This window comes from Trachinotus anak, unplaced genomic scaffold, assembly GCF_046630095.1.
Source record: "Trachinotus anak isolate AG129_WGS33_773 ecotype Australia unplaced genomic scaffold, CSIRO_AGI_Tana_v1 ptg000013l, whole genome shotgun sequence".
Taxonomy (NCBI): Eukaryota; Metazoa; Chordata; class Actinopteri; order Carangiformes; family Carangidae; genus Trachinotus; species Trachinotus anak.
In genome coordinates this window covers 10424136-10448768 of record NW_027273864.1, presented here as the reverse complement: position 1 = coordinate 10448768, position 24633 = coordinate 10424136, and the positions used below count along the sequence as shown (strand labels likewise).

Here is a 24633-nt window from a genome sequence, read left to right as displayed (position 1 = left end):
GATGCTGCCGGTACTGGCTCCCAGTGAAGGAGCCACCCAGAAGATGAACGAGCACAAGTACCTGTTGACCTCCTGACTGCAGTAGGATGAGTCAAATGTAGCAACGAGCGATGGCCTCAGTGCACTCCTCCACAAGAGAGGGGACTGAGGGAGCACTGAGACTGACTGCAAGCAATAATCAGGCTTGTCCTTCTTAGTTTTTAGAGTCAGCTGCCGAACTGATGGCAGAAATGACTGTGCATCACAAAGATCGCAAGGAAAAACTGTGGTGGGGAGAGGATACTATTTTTAAGCAGCCATCACTCGTCAGATCTTGCCCTTGGTTTGACAAAGTGCATGGAGGGCATTCCTCCAGTGTGAATGTATACATGTCACTGCCAAAGAAGGACATGGCCAAAAGGATGACTGCAGGTTAAACAGAGACTGGGAGAAAGGAATGATCATTACACAAAGAGCAGTTGGCCTGTTGTTGGAGGTTTCTAAATATATCCTCTTATTTCATACTCTCTCCTGCAAAAAAAAAGAGTAAACCTGTCTATTGCTGAGAACAGGGACTTGAGCCTGTGTGGAGTGTGTGTGTCATTGTCACTCATAAATACCAGTGATCTGTGAGGCATAGCACCTTGCTGAGGGTGTTACATAAGGACTAGAGAGGCTTAGTTGAGATTTGTATCCTCTTCAATATGGCCCGCACACTGACATCTGCTTGTGGCAGTCCGTGATGGCCCACTCACTCTGGACTGAATCACAGGGGACTAATATACAGACAGATTAATCATATGGATGCTACAGATTGCAAACAGAAACTGGTCATGTTGCCCCATGTCCCAGCACTAATCATCAACACTTAAGCATTTAAAAGAATGTGATGGAGTTGAAAGATTTTAGAATATGTGTTATAAATTCACAATGCCTTCCACAAGGAGCAAGAAGTAAGAAAGAGTCTCTGAATATACTGGTGTTTGCGCACATGAAAATATGGCTGTTCAAGCTACTATTTGTAGAATTAGAAAATGTTCAACTTTGGTTGGTTTGTGTTCATGAGAATGGGACGGATGGGCAACCCAAAAAACACACTGCCTCCAGCTTTTGCCGTCGCTGGCATGGAGGCATAAATATGCAATGTGACAAACGTTTATACTGCAACCTCTTCTCCCAAACTACTACAACCATGGATCTGATTTGGAGAAACTGAGAAAAATGGTCTCAAAGCATGTATTGCTAGCATGTTGCACCGATTTACACTGCGAAGGGGTCATTTTTATTCAAACAAAAACTTATGACACCAGCATATTTTAAGAGATGCTTTAATATACACATACTGTCTCAAAAGAAACTATCCAAAAACAGTTTGACAATTTAAGACCAACTGTTGGAATTATTCCTTGCATTTATGGGCCCAGTTTGTCAGGTTTAAGAATATGAGAATCAAAGGAAACGATTTTAAAAGACACAGAAATGCCCATTTCTCCACTGACGATAGCAAACCAGAACGTAATACGGCCATGAAACATGTAACAAACCAAACAGAAATTCAAAGTTCACATTCGTATTCTGGCAAATTAAATGAGTAAAGCAGATGTGAACAATGCAAAAAAGTAGATACAGAAAAAAACAACTTAGAAAAAGATATCAAAATCACAAAATCACTACTGAAACTCACTGCATGTCACATACTGAACATACATAAGAATATTTCTCTGTTGTATGCCACAGTTGTTGCACTATAATTGTGACCTTTATTTTAGAAGTGTTCCCAACAACTCTTCCAATCAGCCCAGAATGTGATACATGCAGCTAGAACAATCTGCAAAAATGCCACATGAACAAATCTGACAAACAGTACAACAAATCTTTGTCCAACCCTGCAGTGTGTTTACTATTACTGCAGTAATAAGGTAACGGTCACAGCTGTACTCTCATTACTATCCCATGGCCACAATCATTTGCAAAGCATCGTCTGTAAAATGATGCTATTCAGCAGTCCTCTCTAACTAAACCTGTGGAGATTCAGCTATGAATCAGCAGTTTGAAGGGCAAAGAAGCTCCCTGTAATAGAGACAGACAGAAAGAGAGCATGGGACATTGTAACAGCATTCGATTCCAGCTGAGCATCAGAGCACTGGGAGGTGCTTTACTCAAGGACAAGATCATTAAGACAGAGAGGAATGGAGAAAAAATGTCACAATGAAGACAGACACCACCATGACTCTAAGCAAAGTTCTTCCCATAGATTTGATATTGAAAGGCTCCTCACTCATCCCTGGACGAGTGCCCAGGACGGCTAAACTAATTTTACACCCCCCCCCCCCACTTGCAGTAACTCTCCCCCTCACTTTTTAGCTTAATCAACTTGTATTATATTATACATACAGATAAGGTTTAATAAATCCCTGCAGAAGAGGTCAGCCATGCCTATATATATATATATATATATATATATATATATATATATATATATATATATATATATATATATATATATATATATATATATATATATATATATATATATATATATATATAAAACACTGCAGTATAAATAAATGAATTATGAATTGAGTATGAATAATTTATTAACAGCTTAAGAGAGATCAAAAGGAAACATTTTTTAATAAATATATACAAATTATCTCCTTGTTATGTCAATTTTGTTTACTGTTGCACACACTCAGCAAAAGAAATGGACTTGCATGAATGAAAATGAAAGGTTGTACCATGTTTCTGTGTTGGGGAGAGAAGCCACTGCGGCAGCGTTAAACTGTGTTTTGCTCTGGTTCCCTCAACAGACTGAGGAGCTTCTCCATCTTGGCTACTTCAACTTCCGAAGGCTTAGCTATCACCTGACCCTTTTTTTCCTGTGCACATGCACGCGCGCGCACACAGACACACACACACACACACACACACACACACACACACACACACACACACACAGAGGAACATCAGAAATGACATGACATTATCCTTAACAAACTCAGTCAATTAACAGGAGGAGCACACACCCAAATCAGACATAAACTGAAATGGATGCAAGATCAATAGTAGTAAAGTGGTTATATAACTTCATTATATAATAATTTTTGTCCACTATATTGTAAACTGTGCTTTGAAGACATGGAGCTACTGCCAAAAGGGCACTGTTGCAGCAGGTAAATTCAAAGAGATCTTACAAGGTTTGTGGTATGAGCATGTTATTATTATAGGCACATCAAAACTCCTGTGTGTAGATAAGTACAGCTACTTAAGATGTATATAATATGGCTCAATGTTTGTCCTGTATTACTGCAAGACTTTATTCCACCTCTATGAATGAATATTTAAGAAGTATCTCCTATCAGGGCTCCTTTACTATAATTAGAGGCTTTTCTTATACTAAACTAGACTGATAGAATCTCACAGTTCAGCACAGCTTCACTTCATTTTAATCTTCTTAATCAGGAAATGACATGTTTGACTGCTGAGACCTTTGACTGCTGAGCTTGTACAGTTTGTAACAATGAATTAATTTAACTGTTGACATTTATATAATGATATCAAACATGCTGGATATTCTGTACATTCCAAACCTACATGAAAATCAGCTATCACTGTCAATATACCTTGGCTGTCCCATTTTCCCCAGGACACCCAAGAAAACTAGCTCAGGAATTGACAAGAAGACAGTTCAAAATTAGTTTGAGGTTTAAAAGACACATCACTGAGGTACCCTGTGTCCTTGGACACTGACATTTTGACCAGTTAAAGCAAGAAAAACACATGAGTTGCTAATAACATAAAAAAATGGCTTGTTACATTGGAGTGTCCCAGTAAGTCGTGTAAAAAATTCTGAGTGGACTACAGCCATTCAGAAGTTAGCCATTCGTGTGGTGTCTGAAAAATTGGAAAAAATAGTTCTTACTGGACCCCCAGTAACACCTCTGAAAATCTGCATAAATTTTGGGTTAGCATTAGTTGCTGTCAACATGGAGTGACCACACATCTTCTGTGTGGCATCCATGTTGTTTCTGCATTCCGAATTAAAAGCACATGAACACATAGAAGTTGGAAGAAGGACTTCCCAGCTGGGGAGATGGGACATATGAGCAGCACGTGAATACAACTATACACTTGTATTTTTCTTATATGACATTATATAATTTCTGCTAAGAAAAAGGTATATTCTGATCGAGTTCTTTTATTATGTATAGTATGCTCACATTGGAAAAATCACATTATGAAGTGCACAAAAGTTTAAAGATGCATTATAATGTATTACATTTTTTAGTGTAGTGTTGATGGAACCTTTCAAAAAGAGAAAAAATTGGTCAGTGTTTAATGGTAACACTTTGATGACAAAATACACTTTTAGTCTTAATTTGGTGTCTGTCTGTACACATTCGTATCCTGCCAATATTAAACAGCAAAGCACATTAAATTATTGTGCATTGACACATAGCACTGTTAATATTAGTAGTAAAAGTATATTAATGTATATAATGTACTTTTGATAATATTAGCAAGGAAGTGGGAGAGAGTTTAATATTTAGTTGAACAATTGGGAGTGACTTGCACACTCCTGCTTCGAAGCTTGGAAACTGTATATTTATATTTTGGTGTAGCTATTTTGAAGCTTGAAATTGATACAGTGAGGGGGTTCCTCCAGACAGACAGCTGCGATCCCTAAACGAATGAGCGTCAAATCTTGATGCCACATAATCCCTGCAATGACGAATGGCTCAATAAAAATAAAGCTACCTCTGCAGAGGAGGAAAAGGCTGACTGAGCACAAACCAGAACTTAAAATGAATAAAAACTTCAAAATGAATCAAAATAATAATAAAAAGAATATTATTTCTCAAGATGTCAACCTGTGTCATGATTTTTCTTTTTCTAAATTCCTGTTTTTCCTTGCTGGTTTGCTTACCACATCCTTGACTTGCCCTTCCTGTGTATAAAAGTAATACGTACAATTCCCCACCTGTGCTACAATAAACCCAATCAGTTCATTTTCAGGCACTGTGCATTAATACAAATGTAAATGCTGTGGTCGAGGTAATACTCTAGGAGGCAATAGGGATAAACAGACCATCAAAAATATTGCATAATGCTGCTTTTATAATGCAACTGTCACTTATGATCTGTGGGTAACAAAGAAAGAGGCCACTGAGAAGAGAATAGATGGGATAAACACATTAATGTTGTACACAGATAACGGAGCACTGTGTTATGGTGACACAGACATGGGTTTGTTGCTAGTGGTCATCCGAAGATGATGAAGATTTGCAGTGTTTTCCTACAGTACACTAGTATGTGCACATTCAGATACTTAATATGTAATATCCGACTTGTGACACAGAAAGTGGCCACTACACAAATATGATCTATCTCAGAAGACATATATCTCAAAACCTGAGACTGAGAAATCGAAAATACAGAATTGGTGAGCAACAGGGGCCCACACACAGATCCTCCATGGTAACATACCTACAGGTCTACACAATTGTACATGCAACATAACAGCATGGACACCTAACATTACCTCATTTGTGACTAGCCCTCAGGCTTACAACTGGGAAATAACTGTTCAATTCAGCACAATAGACAGTGCTCAGAGCATTTCAGAACATAATTTGGCAGTGTACTTCCTGCAGTAAGTTTCTGTTGTCTAACACTTATGATCAAAGTTCTAACATCTGACCTCTCTTTTTGGAGGATCAAAGCAATTAATTAAAACCTATTTTAAGGAGCACCAGTGGACAAGAGAAGCCAAGTGGATGGTTTAGTGAGAGTAAGAGAGCCAACAATATGGACTGCCTTATTAGCCTCAGTGAATGCCTTTTAAATAGGTGAGCTGCTAGGCCACTGTGCCAGTGTTTTGGGTATGTTAATGAGCAACCACACCTATGGTCCTAGTTTTAGTGGGCTGCTCTGTCATTTTTATAAGACACATTATTGGTAATATTTAGGTAATATGTGGGTGTTTGTGTCTGATGCTTATTTGCCACACTGGCTTCCGAAATGCTCCACACCCATCAGTGGTGCTGAACTGTGCAATTATTTCCCAATTGTATGCTTAGCAGCTACAGTCTGAGGTCACTTATGAGTTAGTACTGTGTGTGTGTGTGTGTGTGTGTATGTATGTGCTGTTGTGCTGAGCCCATATAAACTACGTTTATAAGAGTGGCTGAAGGAGAACTGTTTATGTGTCTGCACCCAGGCGTGGCAATGCTGCGCATGATGCAAAGATGTGTTGTAAATATAAAAATCTATTAGCCATTAGAATTTCTTCTAGTTTACATGCACCAACATGAACAGCTCCAAGGAAAACTGTGGAGGCTGCAGAGCGGACTCAATGAGCTCAACTAAATGAGTCCTGATTAAAGTGTTGTGACTCAGTGTGCCATTTAGTTTCCTCCTGTGTTTAGTAGGGCTGCTATGATTACTCCACAGCTCATTAACCATTAACCCATATATACCAGGCATCTTAAACCATTGGGCCACCAGAAGATTTTCTTTTATCTTATTTTTCACACTGACTTTCAGTAATATTCCTAATGAATAACATTTTTGCTCTTCCTCTAGTGATCTTCCCGAACAAGCTTAATCAATTACAATGAACACTTGACTTCTCTGTGGCTAATTGTGAACTGTCTAAAATGGTCCTTTCTTCCATTGTTATATGGCAAAATTAGCTCTTGGTCAGGACTCTGAAAAGAATGAATCATCTGATCTGTTTTCATCGATGTGGAAGAAGTGGCAGTCATGGATAATGCAAAAGGGCAAGCATGCATCCAGATTGTTTACAGATAAGATGGTATATCAGGACACATACTGCTAAAGGTGGTAGAATGTTTGGTACCTAATTTTTGTCATGTGGACAAGTTCCATTTTTATGTGCTAATAAAACCTAATCATAAAGACAGCACAGCAAGAGAAGAGACATGGAATGATAAAGCAACTGCATTTGGAAAGGCAGGCTTATTTTCTTGCCACTTATAGACAGGTTTAAAATGGCTGTAACTTTGGAGTAAATAAACTCAAATGATTGTAATATAATTGTTTCTGGGAGCTCTGTAAAATTCTTACCTTAGGTTTCTTGCGAAGGTTAGGTGAGGGCTTGAGGCTGGTGACATAGCCTCGGTCATCGCCCACTATGATGAGAGGATCGATGGGATTAAACTCGATGTGAGTCAGCTTGGTCTTCTCTTTGGGCACCACTGTCTGCTGGCAGATGGCCTCATATTTGTTGACATTGAGGTCAAAAACATGAACCTGGAAACGATTAGTGATTACAGCAGTCAATGAGTGAATCAAAATACCCTCTAATTCAACTGACATTTCAAGAGTATGGCACAATTGAGGGTGTACATAAAAACCTGATAATACCTGACCCATCTTATTGATCACCATATTTAGTCTGTGGGATATAAGTATTCACATTATGCCTCCAAAGTAAGTAAATAAAGGCTAAATCTATTAACAGCCCTGTGTGTGTTTGTGTGTGTGTTGTCTTTTATGCGAGGAGGAGAATGGTGGAGCACAACCCTCTGCAGGGATGCAGGGCTGACCATCTGGTGCAAACAAAGGTGTTTCCAGTAATTCAATGAGTGTGCACTTCTGTCCGTATGTGTGTGTGTATGCTGGCAGCCCCAATACAAAATCGTAGGCATCTTTATCCAGAAGGAACTAGATCACAGATATCCCTCTTTCAGGCTAAGTGCATGTTGACAATCTGCTGACAAAAAATGAGCCCACTGTGAAGCACAGCCCACTCCTTTTACCAAAAAGATGACTGTGCCAAGGCCGCTAGAGTTCACACTGTCTGTGTGTACCAGCACTGCACAAAGAATCACAGTTATCACTTGCAACCATCATCATATTCTGCCAGTGTGTGACTTTCAGTAACCTCCATCACTATAGCCATTATCGACAGTGTTTTCATTGCTTATACATAAGAACTAATATAGCATTAGTCATGACTGATGGCAGTACACTTTGCCTGTAACTCACACATGGACTATGGGGAGCAGAGAGACATTTTACTGTGCTTAAGTGATTGCATATAATTTGTCAAATCTATATTTTAACACATATTGTATTTTAATTAAATTTAATACATTAAATTAGTTAAATTATTTAGGCAGTTTTTTATTGCTTTAGGCTGATGTTTTTTAAACATCAGGTATACTGACGTATGTAGCAGTCCATGCGCAGAAAGTTAAGAGGAGCTGTACAGAGAACAGATAAGTATTTTGAGACTAATCAGTGTGGGACATACTTGGACTTTATTTATTATTATTCATTATTTCAGCCTGACACTCTATTTCCTCAACAGTTAGCTCAGATGGAGAGGCAGAGAGAACGAAGAGATATTTGTTTGCGCTGCACAATTCAGTGTCATTCTTACACCTCAGCCTGCCAGCAAGTTATTATCCTTATGAACACACACACCTCATGCATGTACGCACATACAAACACATACGCCATTGTGTCCCTGACATTATGCAGTGTGTAAGCAGCACTGGCAGACCAGTTTGTCATCAACAGTATCAGTAAATGCACGTCAAGGAACACACAACTCATGCTGAGTCACTCGAGTTCTATCACTTGTCACAGAAAATGACAAATGTACTGAAAAGAAGCTGGTGTCCTGGGGAAGATCATGCCGATTAACATTATGCACTGTGACTGCACCAGTAAATGTGGGAATTCTGACAATATTCTGTCATTCTTCACAATCTGACAGTGACCATATGTCAAGGAGAGTTTGGCCTTGCCTTGGACTGAAAAGAAGTTGTCTAGTGGACCCAGTTAATTCTGCACATCCCTGTCAGGTCTGCAGATGACATTTACACTATCTCAAAATTTGGCATTACATTACATCCTTAAAATCGGACTGGAATGATATTTCAGTTTTGAGTTCAGTATAAGAAGAAGAAAAAACCAGCCACACTGACCTTGATTCCAATTTAATATTCTTGTCCTTCCTGCTGCTTAGAAAGGAGAGGATATAATTTGCTTGTAAAATGTATGCCAACTGATGAGCTTTTAATGAGTTTTTTAATAGCTGCTGAAAACTGTTTTTGATCCAGTTTCAGAGAATAAATTACAATACACATGGGACTTTATGTGCTTTCTAGCAAAGTTGTTTAATTTTATTCATTTATTTATTCTTTGGTAGAAGAGTTTACAATTAAACAAACTGCTGCCTTTATTCTGGGTTTAAACATCAGCTGTACGTACTGCCAGGCATTTAATTTTAGTTGTGAATTTGTTCTACTACTGTTTCTTTACTTCCATGTGTTATCAAGACTGATGTTTGATTGAGTAATATTTTACATAATGGTGCATTACTACAATAAGCATTAAGCATTGTGTTGACTGGATCCTAGCATTGGAGAGGACACAACACACACACATTATCACATAAGGTGTCTCTCAATTGGTCAACTCTCATTTCCTCTCTGTCACTCTCACTCGCCTTCACTTGGCACACTGAATAGGAAATGTGTCAGACACAACACTTTTATAGCGTGGCGCAGACTGGTGCAAAGACAAACAGATGGGGACAGCTTGAAGCCATACTAAGAAAATATGTGGCGATAAGCAACACAGCATCCACTGAAAATACTTTTGGCTGGAATCGATAACCACTGGCACTACTTTTTTACAAGAAACTGTGTGAACAAACTCGGCTGCCTGAGGCTAATCTTAGGCTTACCCTCATGAATATTGTAAGGGTTTAGTCAGCTAAGACTGTAACTACATAACTACATTACACATGGAGATAAGGATGAAATGTTTGGCTGGTGGTAGATGGTGCAGCTGTTGGGATTCTACACGTTCTGTCAGGTAAGTGTCAAGCTCATGTTATCTTAGCTACACATCAGGTGTGTGTTGGTGAGAATCATAGCCTTCAGACAAAGCATCCCATAGACCCTTATACAGGTCTGTGACTGGTTGTATATTCAGCCTATACCAACTGGAGCCATGAAAATGTAGTTAGTAATGTTAGTAATTATGACACAGTATTGATAAGTTAAAGCTCTACATTGTGTATAACATGTAGACAGTGCAAAATCTGCCTTTCTTCAACTATAAATACAAAAAATTTAAATATACAATCATTGTGAGATTCTAAGCATGAATAATGCACTGCAGCACAAACCAGAGTATTCTAAAAGCCTTAACTAGCAACAAAAAAGTAATGAGCTGTTAATCCATCAAGTCATATTGTGGGTTTGAAAATGTAAGTTAAAAAAAAAATTAAAAAACACTTACTGTTCCATCTGTTGTGACAGCAGCAAATACAGTGGAGGAGTATGGAGCCCAGGAAAAATCTCCAACTGCTGCCTTGAGGTCAAAGGTGAACACTGGAGTGCTGGAAAAACACACAGATACACAAGTTCAGAAGGGAAAACCTGTAAAATTTCATTACAGTGTAGTGCATGAAATGCTACATGCTACATTCCTGTAATATTATGTGTCATATGAACATGAACTCCAACTAATTAGAGTCTACAGAGAAAAATCCCCAGTTTATCTGAGACCGTTTGCACAAACTATCTTAAGCTTTTGTGTGTTTCTGGAAATAAAACAATATAACAACACTTTATTTCTATGCTAATCAGTTCCAAAATGTCCAGACACCAATGTGAGAGAGACAGATTAACAAAAACGTTATCTTTCAAAAGGTTGAAAGAGTGGACTTACATACATACATACCATTTCTGTGGGAATTTGGTTTGATTTATTACGACAGGAACTAACTGTGAATCCAACACCTGACACAGCCTTCTAGACACACACTGCAAGTGCAAACGTCCCTGTTCAGTGACTATTTTTACCATTGGCAAGCTCAAAAAAATCAAATAAAAATTTAGAAATGTTGAAATCTGTTATCAAGAATACATTCACCACAGTGCTTTAGTGGCTAAGTGAATGCCAAATAGAACCACATAACACAAACAGCCGCATCACTACTCCCTCTCTGTTAGGACTGGACATGTATTGTGTTCATTTATTACATTCATTTATTTGTTATTGATTTATTTGGAACTGTTTTGGAACAGCTCCATTAAATACTTTTTGTGGTGTGCTTTTACCCTAAAAACATAATAATTTAGATTTCTAAAGAATACTGGTTATTTGAAATTTTCTTCTTCTTTCTTCAACAAAAAATACTTACAAATAATCAAAACAATTGAACCCATACTATCTGTGCAAAACATGTGCCTCGGGACCTTAGTAAACAAAAGAGAACTCTTCCCATCATTTGTACCAGCCTCCCTTAATGATTGTGTGCAAGATGTTCCTCAGATGACAGACAAACTGTACTTCCATGCTGGTGTGCCTGTTTGATGAATAACATGCACTATGGTAGGTGTAGTAATGTCTGAAATTAAATGCAAAAAGGACTATAAATCTGGCCCAGAGTCTTTCAAGAGAGAGTTTTTTTTTTACAGCAGAATGACACTGCATGTACTGTAAATCCAGACTCAGAGCTACTAGGATTCATAAATTGTGTCCAAGTTTATCACTGGTGCAAATTCATCAAGCTTATGTTTGGTGTGATTAATAGGCTTGATGCAACTCTCTTCTAATATTACAGTTCATTCAAGATTGGCTGACGTAATCTGACAATTTCACAGGATATATGAGTCTCATCCATCAAACAAAAGGAGCAGTTTTATAATAGTCAAGCTTTCACACTTCTGAACTGTGTGGTAAAGAGTTTGTGAAAAGTTGCCTGATCCAGTCAGACCCTCTCTAAGTCTTGTATCTATGGGATGTTATGGATCACTCATGAAAACCCTGTCTCTCATAATGGGCGGATGATTACTATCATTATTCAGTCAAGCTGTCTGTGCTGACAAGAAGTGGGAGGCACTGTGGGTTAGTCAAATAAGACAGGGACATTATGCCTGGTCCACAGTGCGTGTAAGAAGGTAATAAAGACTAATATATTGTAATATTATAGAAAGATTACAGGAATAATGATTATTTTGTCCTTTCTTCGCTGAAGCACACAGAGCATTAGAAATGTTGCTAAGCATGAAAATATAAAAACAACACTAAACTGCAGTTGGTATTCTGTAACTAACCATGGCATATACTTCCCAGTAGAGGGAACAACTAGCCATTTCACTTAGATCCCCTATGTTTACACATCTTTTCCCCTTTTACTCCAAATTTGAAATGGACAAATTCCTCATGTATTGAAGTCCTTGTCACTGCTTAATTCCTTATTTGTCAAGTCCAACACATATAGGCTCCAAAGTGCATGGTCTGAAGCGCATGGCTCAAGTGCATTTAGTGTCCATATCACCTTTACTATTTTAATGGTAGAAAAAACAGTTAATGTGCCAGATGCATGGTTCAAAGGGTTGCACTCAATTTCTTAATTATTCATTGGAGTATTTTTTGGCCTACTTTAAATAAACCAATCACAGTGCCATCTCCCATCTCCTTTAAAAGCCAGGCATGCTTGCCCCATGGCGGATTGTTATTATAATGGTGCAGTGTTTCACACAGAATTAGATTCTTTTTATGGTGAGTTGATTACATATTGTGACTGACTAGTGAGCCCAGTCCTGGCACATTCATGCAGCAGCTCTGTGCACCCCAAGGGGTGAAGAGGGGCTAAGTGAGGGGCTGCGCTGCACACAGCTCTACAAAGAAGTAATGGCACAAATCACAATGTTACACATTTATTTTATATTATATGACGAGAACTGTGAATAAGTCTTCGATTCATCAGTTCGAAAGAACGCTATTCTGCAGAGCCTCATGCATCATGTATGTCCAAGAGATGTCCATGATGCATGGCAACACACAATCTGCCACAAAGAGCTTGACCTGTCCAAACATCTGAAGCACATTTTCACCAAACTCTCCTTATGAGTAACAAGCATGTTCTGCACCTGCCTACGTAGGTGCATATTACTCTCTTGATAATGGACTCTTAATATAACAGTGAAATACTGTGCCGTTGACTTAAGACCAGGTTTTTACTGGTCAATCACACAATCACTGTGTTCTGCCTCAATAGCAGTACACCAACAATGTGCCTGACCACACATCAATTTAAGACCAACATGCCCATGGGCACCCAGATGGGTGCAATTGTATTTGCTATCTAAACAACTTGGGTGCTGGATGGGAAAATGACAACTGCATTGGTCCGAAACTAGCAAAGACACTTGCGTTGCGCTTTGCATCGTGTGTAAGATAGGGCCCATGGAGTCATAAGATCCTTCTTTTAACCCCTCTTTTAATCCTTCTTTTAAGTGGAGATGGCTCCCTCATCTGCAGCTTCTCACTAGCCAACACTGCCAAAAGCAAAGCAACACTCAGTTAAGCCAGCAGTTTCAGAGATGAAAACCTAGTCGCTCCTGATGATGAAATAAAGCAAAACTTAACACTGTAGGTGCCAAACATGTTCTAAAATCTAGATAAAATATAAACAACATAGAAATATACTTTCATAGTTTTGATATTAAGGGAAATGTCCAGAATGAAAATGTAATATCTACAGTTGCTGCATGTATCCACCCTATCAGTTATCTTACTTGATAGTATGGTCCCACATCTTAACAGTCCAGTCTGAACTGCAGGAGATGAAAACCTTTGGGTGGTAGCGGTTCCACTTCACAGCATCCACTGCCATGCTGTGGGCATCATAGGTCTCCAGGAACTGGCTTGAGCAAGTCTTGGAACACTAGGGAATAAAGGCAAAGTCTTGAGTTGCACCAAAGTAGACAGTATAAACATAGGTTTCTGTTAATAATGTAACATTTAATAATGTAATATCTTCAACTTAAGTGACTAAAAGCGCCTCATGATACCTGCAGTAAACCTTTGCATTAGAGGTTTGGTGAAATGTCTGAGAACTGTCAAGAATGTCACGATTTATTGTACTGGGAGTGGAACTGCAGATGGGTGACAAATTAAAGGATGAATCACAATGGAAGGTTGACAATGCCCAATACAAGGAGTAACTGATTGGTTTGATGAGTATGAAAATGATGTGAATCATATGCTATGCCCTTTGCAGTCACCAGAGCTCAACCCAGTTCAACACCTATGGGAGATTTTAGAATGACAAGTTAGACAGCGCCTCCACCACCATTATCAAAATACCAAATACGTGAATATCTTTTGTAAAATGGTGTTCATCCCTCCAGCAGAGTTCAGTGACTCGTACAATCAATATAAAATAGTATTGAAGCTTTTATGGTGGCTCCTAGTGGCTCAACACCTTACTAAGACACTTTATGTCTGTGGTGGCCCATGGGCCAAAACCAGGCCACTAGCAATAATATCTGGTCTTCCGGATTATTTTGAAAGTCTTTTTTTTTTTTAATCTTACAATATCGGACTGAAAGTCCCACATTAAGCTGTGACTGATGTTGAAATAGAGAATCTAACCCCGCCTAAAGATGCTTATTATACTGTACTATACTATGAATAACAGACACAAACACTCACATCATACTGTGGGCTACACCATAGTCAATGCACAGCATCTGGTGCTAAAATAAATTTCCGTCATGGCAGCAACGGTTAACCACAGTTGTAAGGTTGTAAGCTGTCCTTATAAGGAAGTGTCCTTATTCAAACAAACAACTTAAGGGCTTCAAACAGATTCTTAACATTTAATTAATTATCAAATTATTTCTCACAATCCATCAGATAAACATGAAAGTTTCCATGGTATGGTGCCCCAATAAGCGCTAGTTATATAACCCCAAACTCCCTAGTTCAATTCCATCTGGGGAACCTTAAATTTGTAAACTAATTTTTTCCAAGGAAGGACAGCTTGGCATAAAATATTTTCTTGAGAATGCTTTCTGTATCTGAGCCCATTAAATTTTCCACTCACAGCTGATGGAAAAGTCCTGCTGTGACACTGCTGATTGGAGTGCGGCTAGAAGTGCAATTTGCAACCAAAAGGGAGTAATGCATGTGGTTCAGTGTTGTTCAAAGTACCCTTTAAATTTCCATAGTTTGTTTGCCACTGATAGAATAGGGTTTACAAAAGTACTTGAACAGCAGAAGGGTTAGATTGCAGGGACAAATTATCCTGGACAATCGAGGATAAAACAGCTTCATGGCTTGTGGGGAAGGTTCCATTGCATTTCCAAGCAGTGATTGTTTGATTGTTGACCTGCAGCTAGGTGAAAGATTCTTAACCTGTCCTCCCCTGGGTTTTCTGTGCCACTGAACCTTGAGGTGACAGACAGAACATATTTCATCACACATATTAGGTGTTTGTCTGCAAGGAGAGCTGGGTAAGTAAGGTGATTACACAGGAGTTCAGTTAAGGTGTGCAAGCTAAAAAACATTGTGGGTAAGACAGTATAATAGAATTAGTGATTTGCAAAGTGGTACATTTCAAATTTTAAGTGTAAAATACAGTTTCTTAAATGCTATTTATGTGCCATGGTGCATCATCTAAAAATAGTTATTTTATCTTTTTTTATCTTTTCAAATGAAGTTAAATGCTATAGCTGTTTTATATGATAATAATTCTATTTTGATGACATCAAACTTCTTTATGGGAGCTCAGACTATAGTGGGCTGGAGTGAAAAAGACTAAATTAAATCAAATGGTTTTTTAAATTAAAAGGTTAGGTCCTCAGGGTCAAATGTTAATTATAATTAAAGATAAAACAATTCATCCATATTCTTTATCTTTATAATATATTGCCTGTCAGTGTGTGTGCTTAAATTGGCATATTTGTGTGTGCTTTGTTATGCCTTAGATTTTTACAGCCGGGAATTAACCTAAACTCACACAATCTCACTAGCAAACACTTAATTCTCTTTATGACAGTGTGATAGACTTCCCTCAAGCACAAGTTTTAATTTGATAAAGATCGGCCAATTTCAGTGATTTGTGCATTAGTCAGTGAGCTGTTTAAACATTTCTATGTTATTGAATCAATATAGAATGAGGGCGCAGTAACTGGAAATGAATGAGACGTTTATGAGTGTCTTTCTGCCTACAGTCACAAGAACATGAGGAAGATAAGCACAGAGAAGGTGGGAGGCCGGCCAAAAACCACCAGCTGTCTGATGTGGACAGGGAGGGCCTCTGCTTCAGGAGACTCATTAAATGCTTAATGTCAAGCTTGAGGGGCTCCCAACGGGCCACACAGACACACACAAGTGCACATTTGGACAACCACACATACACTATTAATGTGTACTACAGCTTGTGTACCCTGTGGAGTGCAAGCCCAGCAGGATATCTGTGAGTGCAACACAAACAGAAGAGCTTCCATTTTTCAGGGTAGATACTGGGAGACAGCGAAAAGCCCAAAGATGATCCTATTGTCATTTAAGGGTGCTACAGAAAGCAAACACTTTTAAGGATAAGATTTTGCTGAACACCATCAGCAAAATTTTTGGATTAATTTCATCCTAACAAACTTAACAGAACCTTTGCTTCAGTTCTATTGGTATAATACTTTATGGTCAAAATCCTGAAGTATAAAGAATGGTGTAATTTTGGCTGTATGTTACAGTAGGTTTGAATTTACAGATTTATGTTGTCTGCCTTTCCTCCTTTATATAGCAAACTTGTCAGTGGTCAATCATATACACCACTGTCATGATGTATAATTAATAGTTTGGCATCACGTATTGTTATATGTATTACGCTTTACAATACTTTACAATAGTTGCCACATTCATTCAGACGTTATGGATGCATCTGGTTTCTACTGAAATGTTCAAATACTAAACATATCTCTATGTTAAATAAGAAATCTATGTAAAATGTATATAATAATGATCATAATGAAATTATACACAGTGTGTACTGAATGAAAACTGCCGGTAGGGTCCTTTACGGTACATAAATAAAGTGAATAAAAGAGTACATAATAATTCATGCTTTTAAAAACTATTTTGCTATTTTATAGGCTTGTGTCAATTACATCAGCTACACACACACACTGTAATGCATTGCTATAGATGATTGTCTGGTAATGTACGGTGCAACACAGATTTGTTTATACAATATAATTTGTTTTGTGGCCAGTGTACAGTATCTTCATGTTATTGTATCATAACTTGTGCTGTGTTATGCTAAGTGAGTCATGTCAACAACACACTTATTTCAGATGTGACCTGTGTCATCCAGCCAAAACCAGCATATTGGAATCTTTAATGCATACCTTGTATATTTTCCCCTCCTCAGTGCCAACTAGGAAGAGATAGTCGATCTGTTTGTGGAAGTCAAATGCTGTACCACAAGCTGTGGGCAAGAGGCATCAACAACTTAAAATACAGACACTTGTTGACTGAACCAAGGAATTTCTGGTTTGATATCAGGTAATATATAAGTGTTGTACTTTATATGAGTCGTAAATGTTAAAAAAGGTGCCGGCACCCTTACCAGTGCTGGGCTGCTGTGCACCCTCTGGCCCCTCAGATACAACACCATTCAGTGACAGTCTGATAATGTCTGTAAAGACCAGCTCATTCTGCAAACGTGTGATCCGTACAAACAGTGATGCAGTTGTACACATATGAACATGCAATAAAAAAAATTAAAAAACCATAGACAAGTGCAAAATTGAGCACATAATCTAGAGTTCACACACAAAGTATTTGATTAGCAGGCATCTTTAAGTTGCATAATATTTGTATTCTGCTGAAATAAAAGATAATCCCATGAGAATACAAGCCACAGAGAGAATGTAAATTTCTATGATATATTTTCTTGGCTAACCTTAACAAGTGTCCAAGACACAACTCTGCCATCAGATGACACAGAATAGAAATTGTGATTGTTGTCCATGTCATTGTTCTGCCAGCGTACCTGAATGAAATACAACAGAGCAGTGAATAAAGCCACAGAAAAGAAAATGGATGGTGAGAGTGAAAAAGTTTTATGTGCAAGATCATAATAATGTGATAAGAAAGTTATATTTATTTGAGATTTCTTTTATTCTCCAGTTTATGGAATTCTACTTTTGACTGGGTAGAAATAGTAATATCTGTTTGCTTGATGTTGGGATAGCGCTAAAAATGGCAAGGGTGGAATGGCTGGATCTAGACACATGCTGTGAAGTCCCTTCATGTGTGCTTTGTCCTCTACTCTTACCTGCCAGACAGGGTCAGTGTGCTTGCCAGTCTTAGCTGTACTCTTGTACACAGGCTCCAGTCCCTCCCTTTTCAAGTTGTAGACAGCCACACAGCCATCGTAGAAGCCCACGGCCACCAGGTAGGAATACTGGTCATGGATGTCAAGGCACAGGACACCAGAGTTGGTGGGGTAAATGTACTCTGGAAACGAAGGATTCTTCAATGTGTAGAAGACCACCATGCCACGGCCCTGTTTACTGAAGTCATCTGGCCAGAAGAGGGACAGAAGAGAGTGGATAGGAATATGCAAAAATAAATTAGTAAATAAATTAAAACAAAACAAATATTCTTCACAGACAGTGACAATTGCAAATCTGATAAGATTAAATAAAACTAAAATTGTCTGTGATACGTTTACAGTACCAGCTCACTATAGTGTGTACTTACATGATCCCATTCCCGCAGCAAACAGGTCCGGGTATTTTTTATTCCTATTGAGAACAGATGCATTAATCAGTCATCTTCCATTTTTGGAAATGCAGAGATGACATAAAATAAATTCCCCAGAATAATAATGATCAAGAGATGGTGTGAAAACCTACCAGCAGAGGGCAGTGACAGATAAACTTTTGGCTTTGTCATACTGGAACTTCCACAAAGGGAGAAGGGTGCCCTTCTGGCCCCTGAACTCATCAGACGGATCTTCAAAGTATTTGAAATCTGAGAGGGTGGGGAGGGGAGGAGAGGAGAGAAGAATGTGAAATGACTTGAGAATCAAATGGGACTGTAGTTTACTACTGTATCACGTGTTATGTTTAATAGAGGATACCTTGTGCTATCTCATCAAATATATTCTGATTGACCATTCGTTCTAAGATACTGGCTGCTTTTCTTAATTTGGAGAAGTCATTGCTCTGTAACAGAAACATGACAAAATCTTCATGGGAAACACTGCAAAAACATACTTTAAAATGCTGCTTTATTAATGGATCAATTTTCATTACTCATTAAATTATCACAGACTAAAATAAGAACATGAGTAAGAAGGTAGAGCATTATTACGAGTCCTGGGTAGTCATATTGTTAGCTTTGAAGATATAACATTATGATATAACAGTCATTAATAATGCCTTTTATGGTAATATATGCATGGCAAAAATGTTGGCAAAATTATCATTAGACATAAATATGAAATACATTTAAAGTTTTCAGCAGGAGAGTTGGTGCAAACTCAATTTACCTGAGTCTCCATCAGCATAGTCTTCTTGCTTTGGTCATTATCTTTCTTTGATGGTATGGCTTTCTGCGCCTCTTTGTTTTTTTCTTGTTTCTGCAGCTCCTCCACATATGCATCATAGATCTCCCACTGCAAAGACAATACTAGTTATTACAGTCTACCCATGTGAGTACATGTATTCACTCATACCCAGCAGTGTGAAAACAACCCTGGCCTAACATCTCCTTTAAACAAATAAGGGAATCCAGTACCTGATTAGCTGTGGCAGAGAAGTTGCTGCGTGGAGGAGGTTCAGTCTGGCAGCTTCGTTCCTACAAGAAACTGAAATGATTCCACTGATTCCACTGAGGCACTAGGCTATGAATTTTTTATTATATACACATCAATATGATGATTTCCATACCCTCTAATATTAAAACATTCCGTTTTTAAATGTTAGATATCTTAACCATTGTGCAGATGACTGGCTGTACTGCTCCATCCTACCATCATTGGGTTATTGTGGGTCTGGGAGGCTCTCTCACTGAAGTTGAACTGGTTAGTAATTTTCGGCTCCTTCTTGTCAGTTTTGGAAACAACACTATCTGGTCTGTCCTCTACAGGCGAGGACTAAAAGAAACCAACAAAGGGGAGATTTGTAGCTCAAGTCACACTCTTGACGTATTGATCTTGTGATGAAACTTTGATCAATAGGCCTTGGTCATGAATTGTTTAAAATGGAATATGAAATACTGCCCAACAAAACCAGTGGTCTGATTTTAGTTCAACAAAACATATTTTTTACTGGAGTTTCTGGTTCCTCCTCATCAGGTCCTACTCCTGTGTCGACTGTTGCAGTCTCTGAAAATATTAAAACATAACTTGACTATGTAGAAAACGAACACGTCAACTTTCATGTGTAAACACAAGACTTTAATTTTTTTGTACATGCTGAAAGTGACACCTTGTGGCACCAAGTATGTACTACACCTGAGAATTAATATTTAGAAACCTACATGTCACAAAGACAAACTTTGGAACATTGTCCTTGAATACCAAACAAAAGCATTACTGTGCTCTACAAACACAGAAAATGATGTAAAATGTGTCAGTAACAACCTTGAGTGACACCCTCCTTAGCCCTCAGTCTTCGACCCTCATCAGAGTCTTCATGCACTAGACTGCCATCCAACACAAAGTGAACAGCCAACTGATCCATTACAAGGACAGGCTTGTAGGTACGTTCCTGAGAAACACAAGAAGCAAGGATGTGTGAAATAGCAAGCAGAAGAACCTGTTAGGTTTGTCTGGTTATAGTTGGGAGAGAAGAAATTTTATGTTAATTGACTACAGGTAACGAAGAAATACACAGGAACATCGGTCAGAAATAGTTTACTGTCATCTTTTAAATGTAAATAGCTGACAGGGAGGCAAGAAGGTCTGCCTTTCTAATTAAACAATCAATTAAACAAACCTGACACCAGATGTCAATATAACGTCAGAAAGATGTTTGACTCTAATCACTCTAACCTTGGACCGATGTTAAATTTTGGTTGGAAATGGGTCGATGTCAAAATCGTTCACTAACTGATATTGTGATGTTTAGTTGATGTTTAGTAGGGGCTGGATTTTGCTCATGACTAGAATGTCAATATTTTTGTGTCAAGATTACCTTGACATGAAATATTTGGAAGACGTTGGATTTTCGTTACTTAACAACACAACTTTAAACGAACAAAATATCAACGTCAGCTGTTGTCAATATTGTACGTCAAATTAACGTTGGCATTAGATGTTCCAGACATTGAATTTTGGTCACCCGACATCACAACATGCATTCAACCAAATACCAACATCTAATGATGTCGGTGGCCAGCTTCGTGCCTGCTGGGATAACATAAGGTGTCATCAAACTCATGGTGACATTTGCATGTACTGTCAATGATGGAAAGTTATCAGCTTGGATGTAACTTCCTTACCTTGAAGCTGTAGCGGACAATATTTTGGGGTGCATGTGGGTTGTTTGCAGTCAGGACCCTTGTGATTTCCTCTTTCAGTTCCTAGTGATATAATTACAGATAAAGCAGGGAGTATAACAGCACAGGTTACATGTGTGTACCTAATTTGACAAAAGTATTGATTGCAAGGACAATGATCAAAAACAATTCTAGTGAAAAAAATGAGTCAAGTAAAAACAGCAGCAAATTCTGAAGCATTTCCCTCAACACAGCCCATGTAGTTGTCTTGAACTTGAGTAATGAACGTCCCCGTCCTCCTCTTACAGCCTCTGTGAGCTCCAGTTGATCTGCAGGTTTAATAAGTGATTTCCCATGAGCCCACTTATCCAGTCCTTCACCAGTGTCCACAGCCTCTTCCTCATCCTACAGCATTACATATACAAGAGATGTATGTTTTGGTTAAATGAGAAAATTACATAATATTGTAATGGCACATGTGTTTACAGTTTACAGTTCTTTTCTGCTGTAATCAGATGCCAAAATTAAGGACTGTTGTCACTTTGTGTAATTTTATTCACCCACCTTTTTCTTAATTGCAGCTTTGGTTGTCTTCGCACCAGGTGCCTTCTGAACATTTGAGGCCTGTGTGAAAACAAACGACGACCAGCTGAATGGTTAGTTATGACATTAGCTTAATGAAAGATAGCATTAACTGTCCTACCCCAACTTTTCTATGTAGTTACTGGGACGTGGCGTCACCGCTTCATCAACTAGTTACCATTAGCTAAACTAAACTGACATTTACCTTTCTCACGGGAACTGCAGCGTTATTGTTAGGCACAGGCATTGCAACAAGCGCCCGGTTTAAAGACTTCACCAACAGCTTAGTTATTTTGGAGTGAGTAAATCTCTTTTTTGACGCAAAGTAAAGAAAAGCCACTTGAGGAGTTATACTCGCTTTGTAGCGGCGGCTTGCTGTTGTACACAGGTTGTCAAGACGACCGGACGTCTTGGCGGGCTTACGCTTGAGGGGTCAAAGATCCTATTAAAGTCAAGATAGTTCACTCTTCCGGTTCTCTCCGCTGATTGTCCGTTTTTTTCCAATTGTGAATTGTGATAGCGATGACATCCGCTCACGGATACATTAAATAACGTCGAGGCCATTTGCAAGATTTAAATTTTGAAACAAGGTCTAATTTTTTAGAGTGTTGCTCCTCCTAAGTGTCTGGATAAGGAAACCAGAATGCTAAGTTGGAAATAATTATGTTAGGTTGCTTTATATATTATATATATTTATATATTATATATATTTTGAAAATTACAGTTATTAAAAAATATATTTTCTTCACTGGGCAGTGGAATATGGTCTCCTCTGTTTTGATTGGACACACGTCATGAATATTCTATAGACCCGGAAGTAGGGCGGTACTGCTGTTGTGCTGTCGAGTCGCCTCTGTCAGGATGGAGGAAAACGAGCTGCTATCATGCTGAAAAACGAAAGATCCCGACAAGCCAGCATCACAGACCGGGATAGTTAGACGCAAGTCACCGTTTGTCCTAAACTGCTGCATCGTTTCTGTAACGCTTTGCCAAAATGATGGAAGAAATCGACAGGTTCCAGGTGCCTCCAGTCAACGGGGAGACACAGCCTTTGGTAAGAGATGAAAGCCAAAGACACGTTTTAAGTAAACCATTCTCTGTTGAATACAAACGGGAACATTTTTTAAAATCTCGCCTGTGTGGCTTATCGTCGTAGCAGCTGTGGCACATAATCTGTGAGAGAGCGAGTAGGACAAACTGGATCTTTGGGATGGGTGTTCATCGATTATCTACAGATGAAAGCTTAGCGATTAGATCTTCTCCTGTACAATCACATAAATAACATTTACATTAAATAACAATAATAATACTTTATTACGTAATGTGCACTTGACTCAAATCGTGCTTTGTTTTTTTGTTTTTGTTTTTTTTTAATCCCACGTCAGTATGCGCTCATTGTTTACATCAATATATGACAGAGGCCACTGTTTTTACATGTCGTCATCTGGTGACGTGTGATTTGGGCCGGGACGAGCTGTGAGCCTAAATGATGCTTGAACAGCAGCTCTGTGTCCAGACGACACTGCAGAGTGCAGCCACGGTGATGATGATGGTTGGGGCAGGAGGCCCTTAGTAAGAGAGCAAGGACAATGATCAAAAGTAATAACTATGAATTGTAGTTATGAAATTGAGGTAAGAACAGCAGCAAATTCTGAAGCATTTCCCTCAACACAGCCCATGTAGTTGTCTTGAACTTGAGTAATGAACGTCCCCGTCCTCCTCTTACAGCCTCTGTGAGCTCCAGTTGATCTGCAGGTTTAATAAGTGATTTCCCATGAGCCCACTTATCCAGTCCTTCACCAGTGTCCACAGCCTCTTCCTCATCCTACAGCATTACATATACAAGAGATGTATGTCTTGGTTAAATGAGAAAATTACATAATATTGTAATGGCACATGTGTTTACAGTTTACAGTTCTTTTCTGCTGTAATCAGATGCCAAAATTAAGGACTGTTGTCACTTTGTGTAATTTTATTCACCCACCTTTTTCTTAATTGCAGCTTTGGTTGTCTTCGCACCAGGTGCCTTCTGAACATTTGAGGCCTGTGTGAAAACAAACGACGACCAGCTGAATGGTTAGTTATGACATTAGCTTAATGAAAGATAGCATTAACTGTCCTACCCCAACTTTTCTATGTAGTTACTGGGACGTGGCGTCACCGCTTCATCAACTAGTTACCATTAGCTAAACTAAACTGACATTTACCTTTCTCACGGGAACTGCAGCGTTATTGTTAGGCACAGGCATTGCAACAAGCGCCCGGTTTAAAGACTTCACCAACAGCTTAGTTATTTTGGAGTGAGTAAATCTCTTTTTTGACGCAAAGTAAAGAAAAGCCACTTGAGGAGTTATACTCGCTTTGTAGCGGCGGCTTGCTGTTGTACACAGGTTGTCAAGACGACCGGACGTCTTGGCGGGCTTACGCTTGAGGGGTCAAAGATCCTATTAAAGTCAAGATAGTTCACTCTTCCGGTTCTCTCCGCTGATTGTCCGTTTTTTTCCAATTGTGAATTGTGATAGCGATGACATCCGCTCACGGATACATTAAATAACGTCGAGGCCATTTGCAAGATTTAAATTTTGAAACAAGGTCTAATTTTTTAGAGTGTTGCTCCTCCTAAGTGTCTGGATAAGGAAACCAGAATGCTAAGTTGGAAATAATTATGTTAGGTTGCTTTATATATTATATATATTTATATATTATATATATTTTGAAAATTACAGTTATTAAAAAATATATTTTCTTCACTGGGCAGTGGAATATGGTCTCCTCTGT

General features: G+C 38.6%; 1 protein-coding gene across 2 annotated transcripts; it reads right to left on the bottom strand.

Annotated features, from left to right (window-relative positions):
* Positions 1-1291: 1291 nt before the first annotated feature.
* Positions 1292-24279, bottom strand: dnai1.2 (dynein, axonemal, intermediate chain 1, paralog 2). 2 transcript variants are annotated; one of them, XM_071493610.1, is made up of 23 exons: positions 24063-24279; positions 23840-23899; positions 23582-23680; positions 21838-21897; positions 21580-21678; positions 21277-21357; positions 20417-20543; positions 20103-20158; positions 19805-19927; positions 19570-19629; positions 19322-19447; positions 18911-18995; positions 18684-18801; positions 18529-18572; positions 18101-18348; positions 17726-17815; positions 17390-17477; positions 17169-17248; positions 13554-13702; positions 10264-10363; positions 7069-7254; positions 2718-2858; positions 1911-2049 (listed from the first exon to the last, which is right to left on the bottom strand). In XM_071493610.1, the coding sequence occupies exons 1-22, from the start codon at positions 24102-24104 to the stop codon at positions 2757-2759; spliced, it is 2223 nt and encodes a 740-aa protein (XP_071349711.1). In that variant the 5' UTR covers positions 24105-24279; the 3' UTR covers positions 1911-2049; positions 2718-2756. The 2 variants fall into 2 exon arrangements, with proteins under 2 accessions (XP_071349712.1, XP_071349711.1); XM_071493611.1 differs by lacking the exons at positions 23582-23680; positions 23840-23899; positions 24063-24279 and adding an exon at positions 22061-22276 and having other exon boundaries at positions 1292-2049.
* Positions 24280-24633: the final 354 nt, after the last annotated feature.

Excerpts from the sequence above, each read along its gene's own strand:
- dnai1.2 (XM_071493610.1), bottom strand. The coding sequence starts at position 24,104 with ATGCCTGTGCCTAACAATAACGCTGCAGTTCCCGTGAGAAAG. Across the intron at positions 17,478-17,725 it reads TGTCTTGGACACTTGTTAAG|AATGAGCTGGTCTTTACAGA; the intron begins GTTAGCCAAGAA and ends ACACGTTTGCAG. Across the intron at positions 7,255-10,263 it reads CTGTCACAACAGATGGAACA|GTTCATGTTTTTGACCTCAA; the intron begins GTAAGTGTTTTT and ends AATCGTTTCCAG.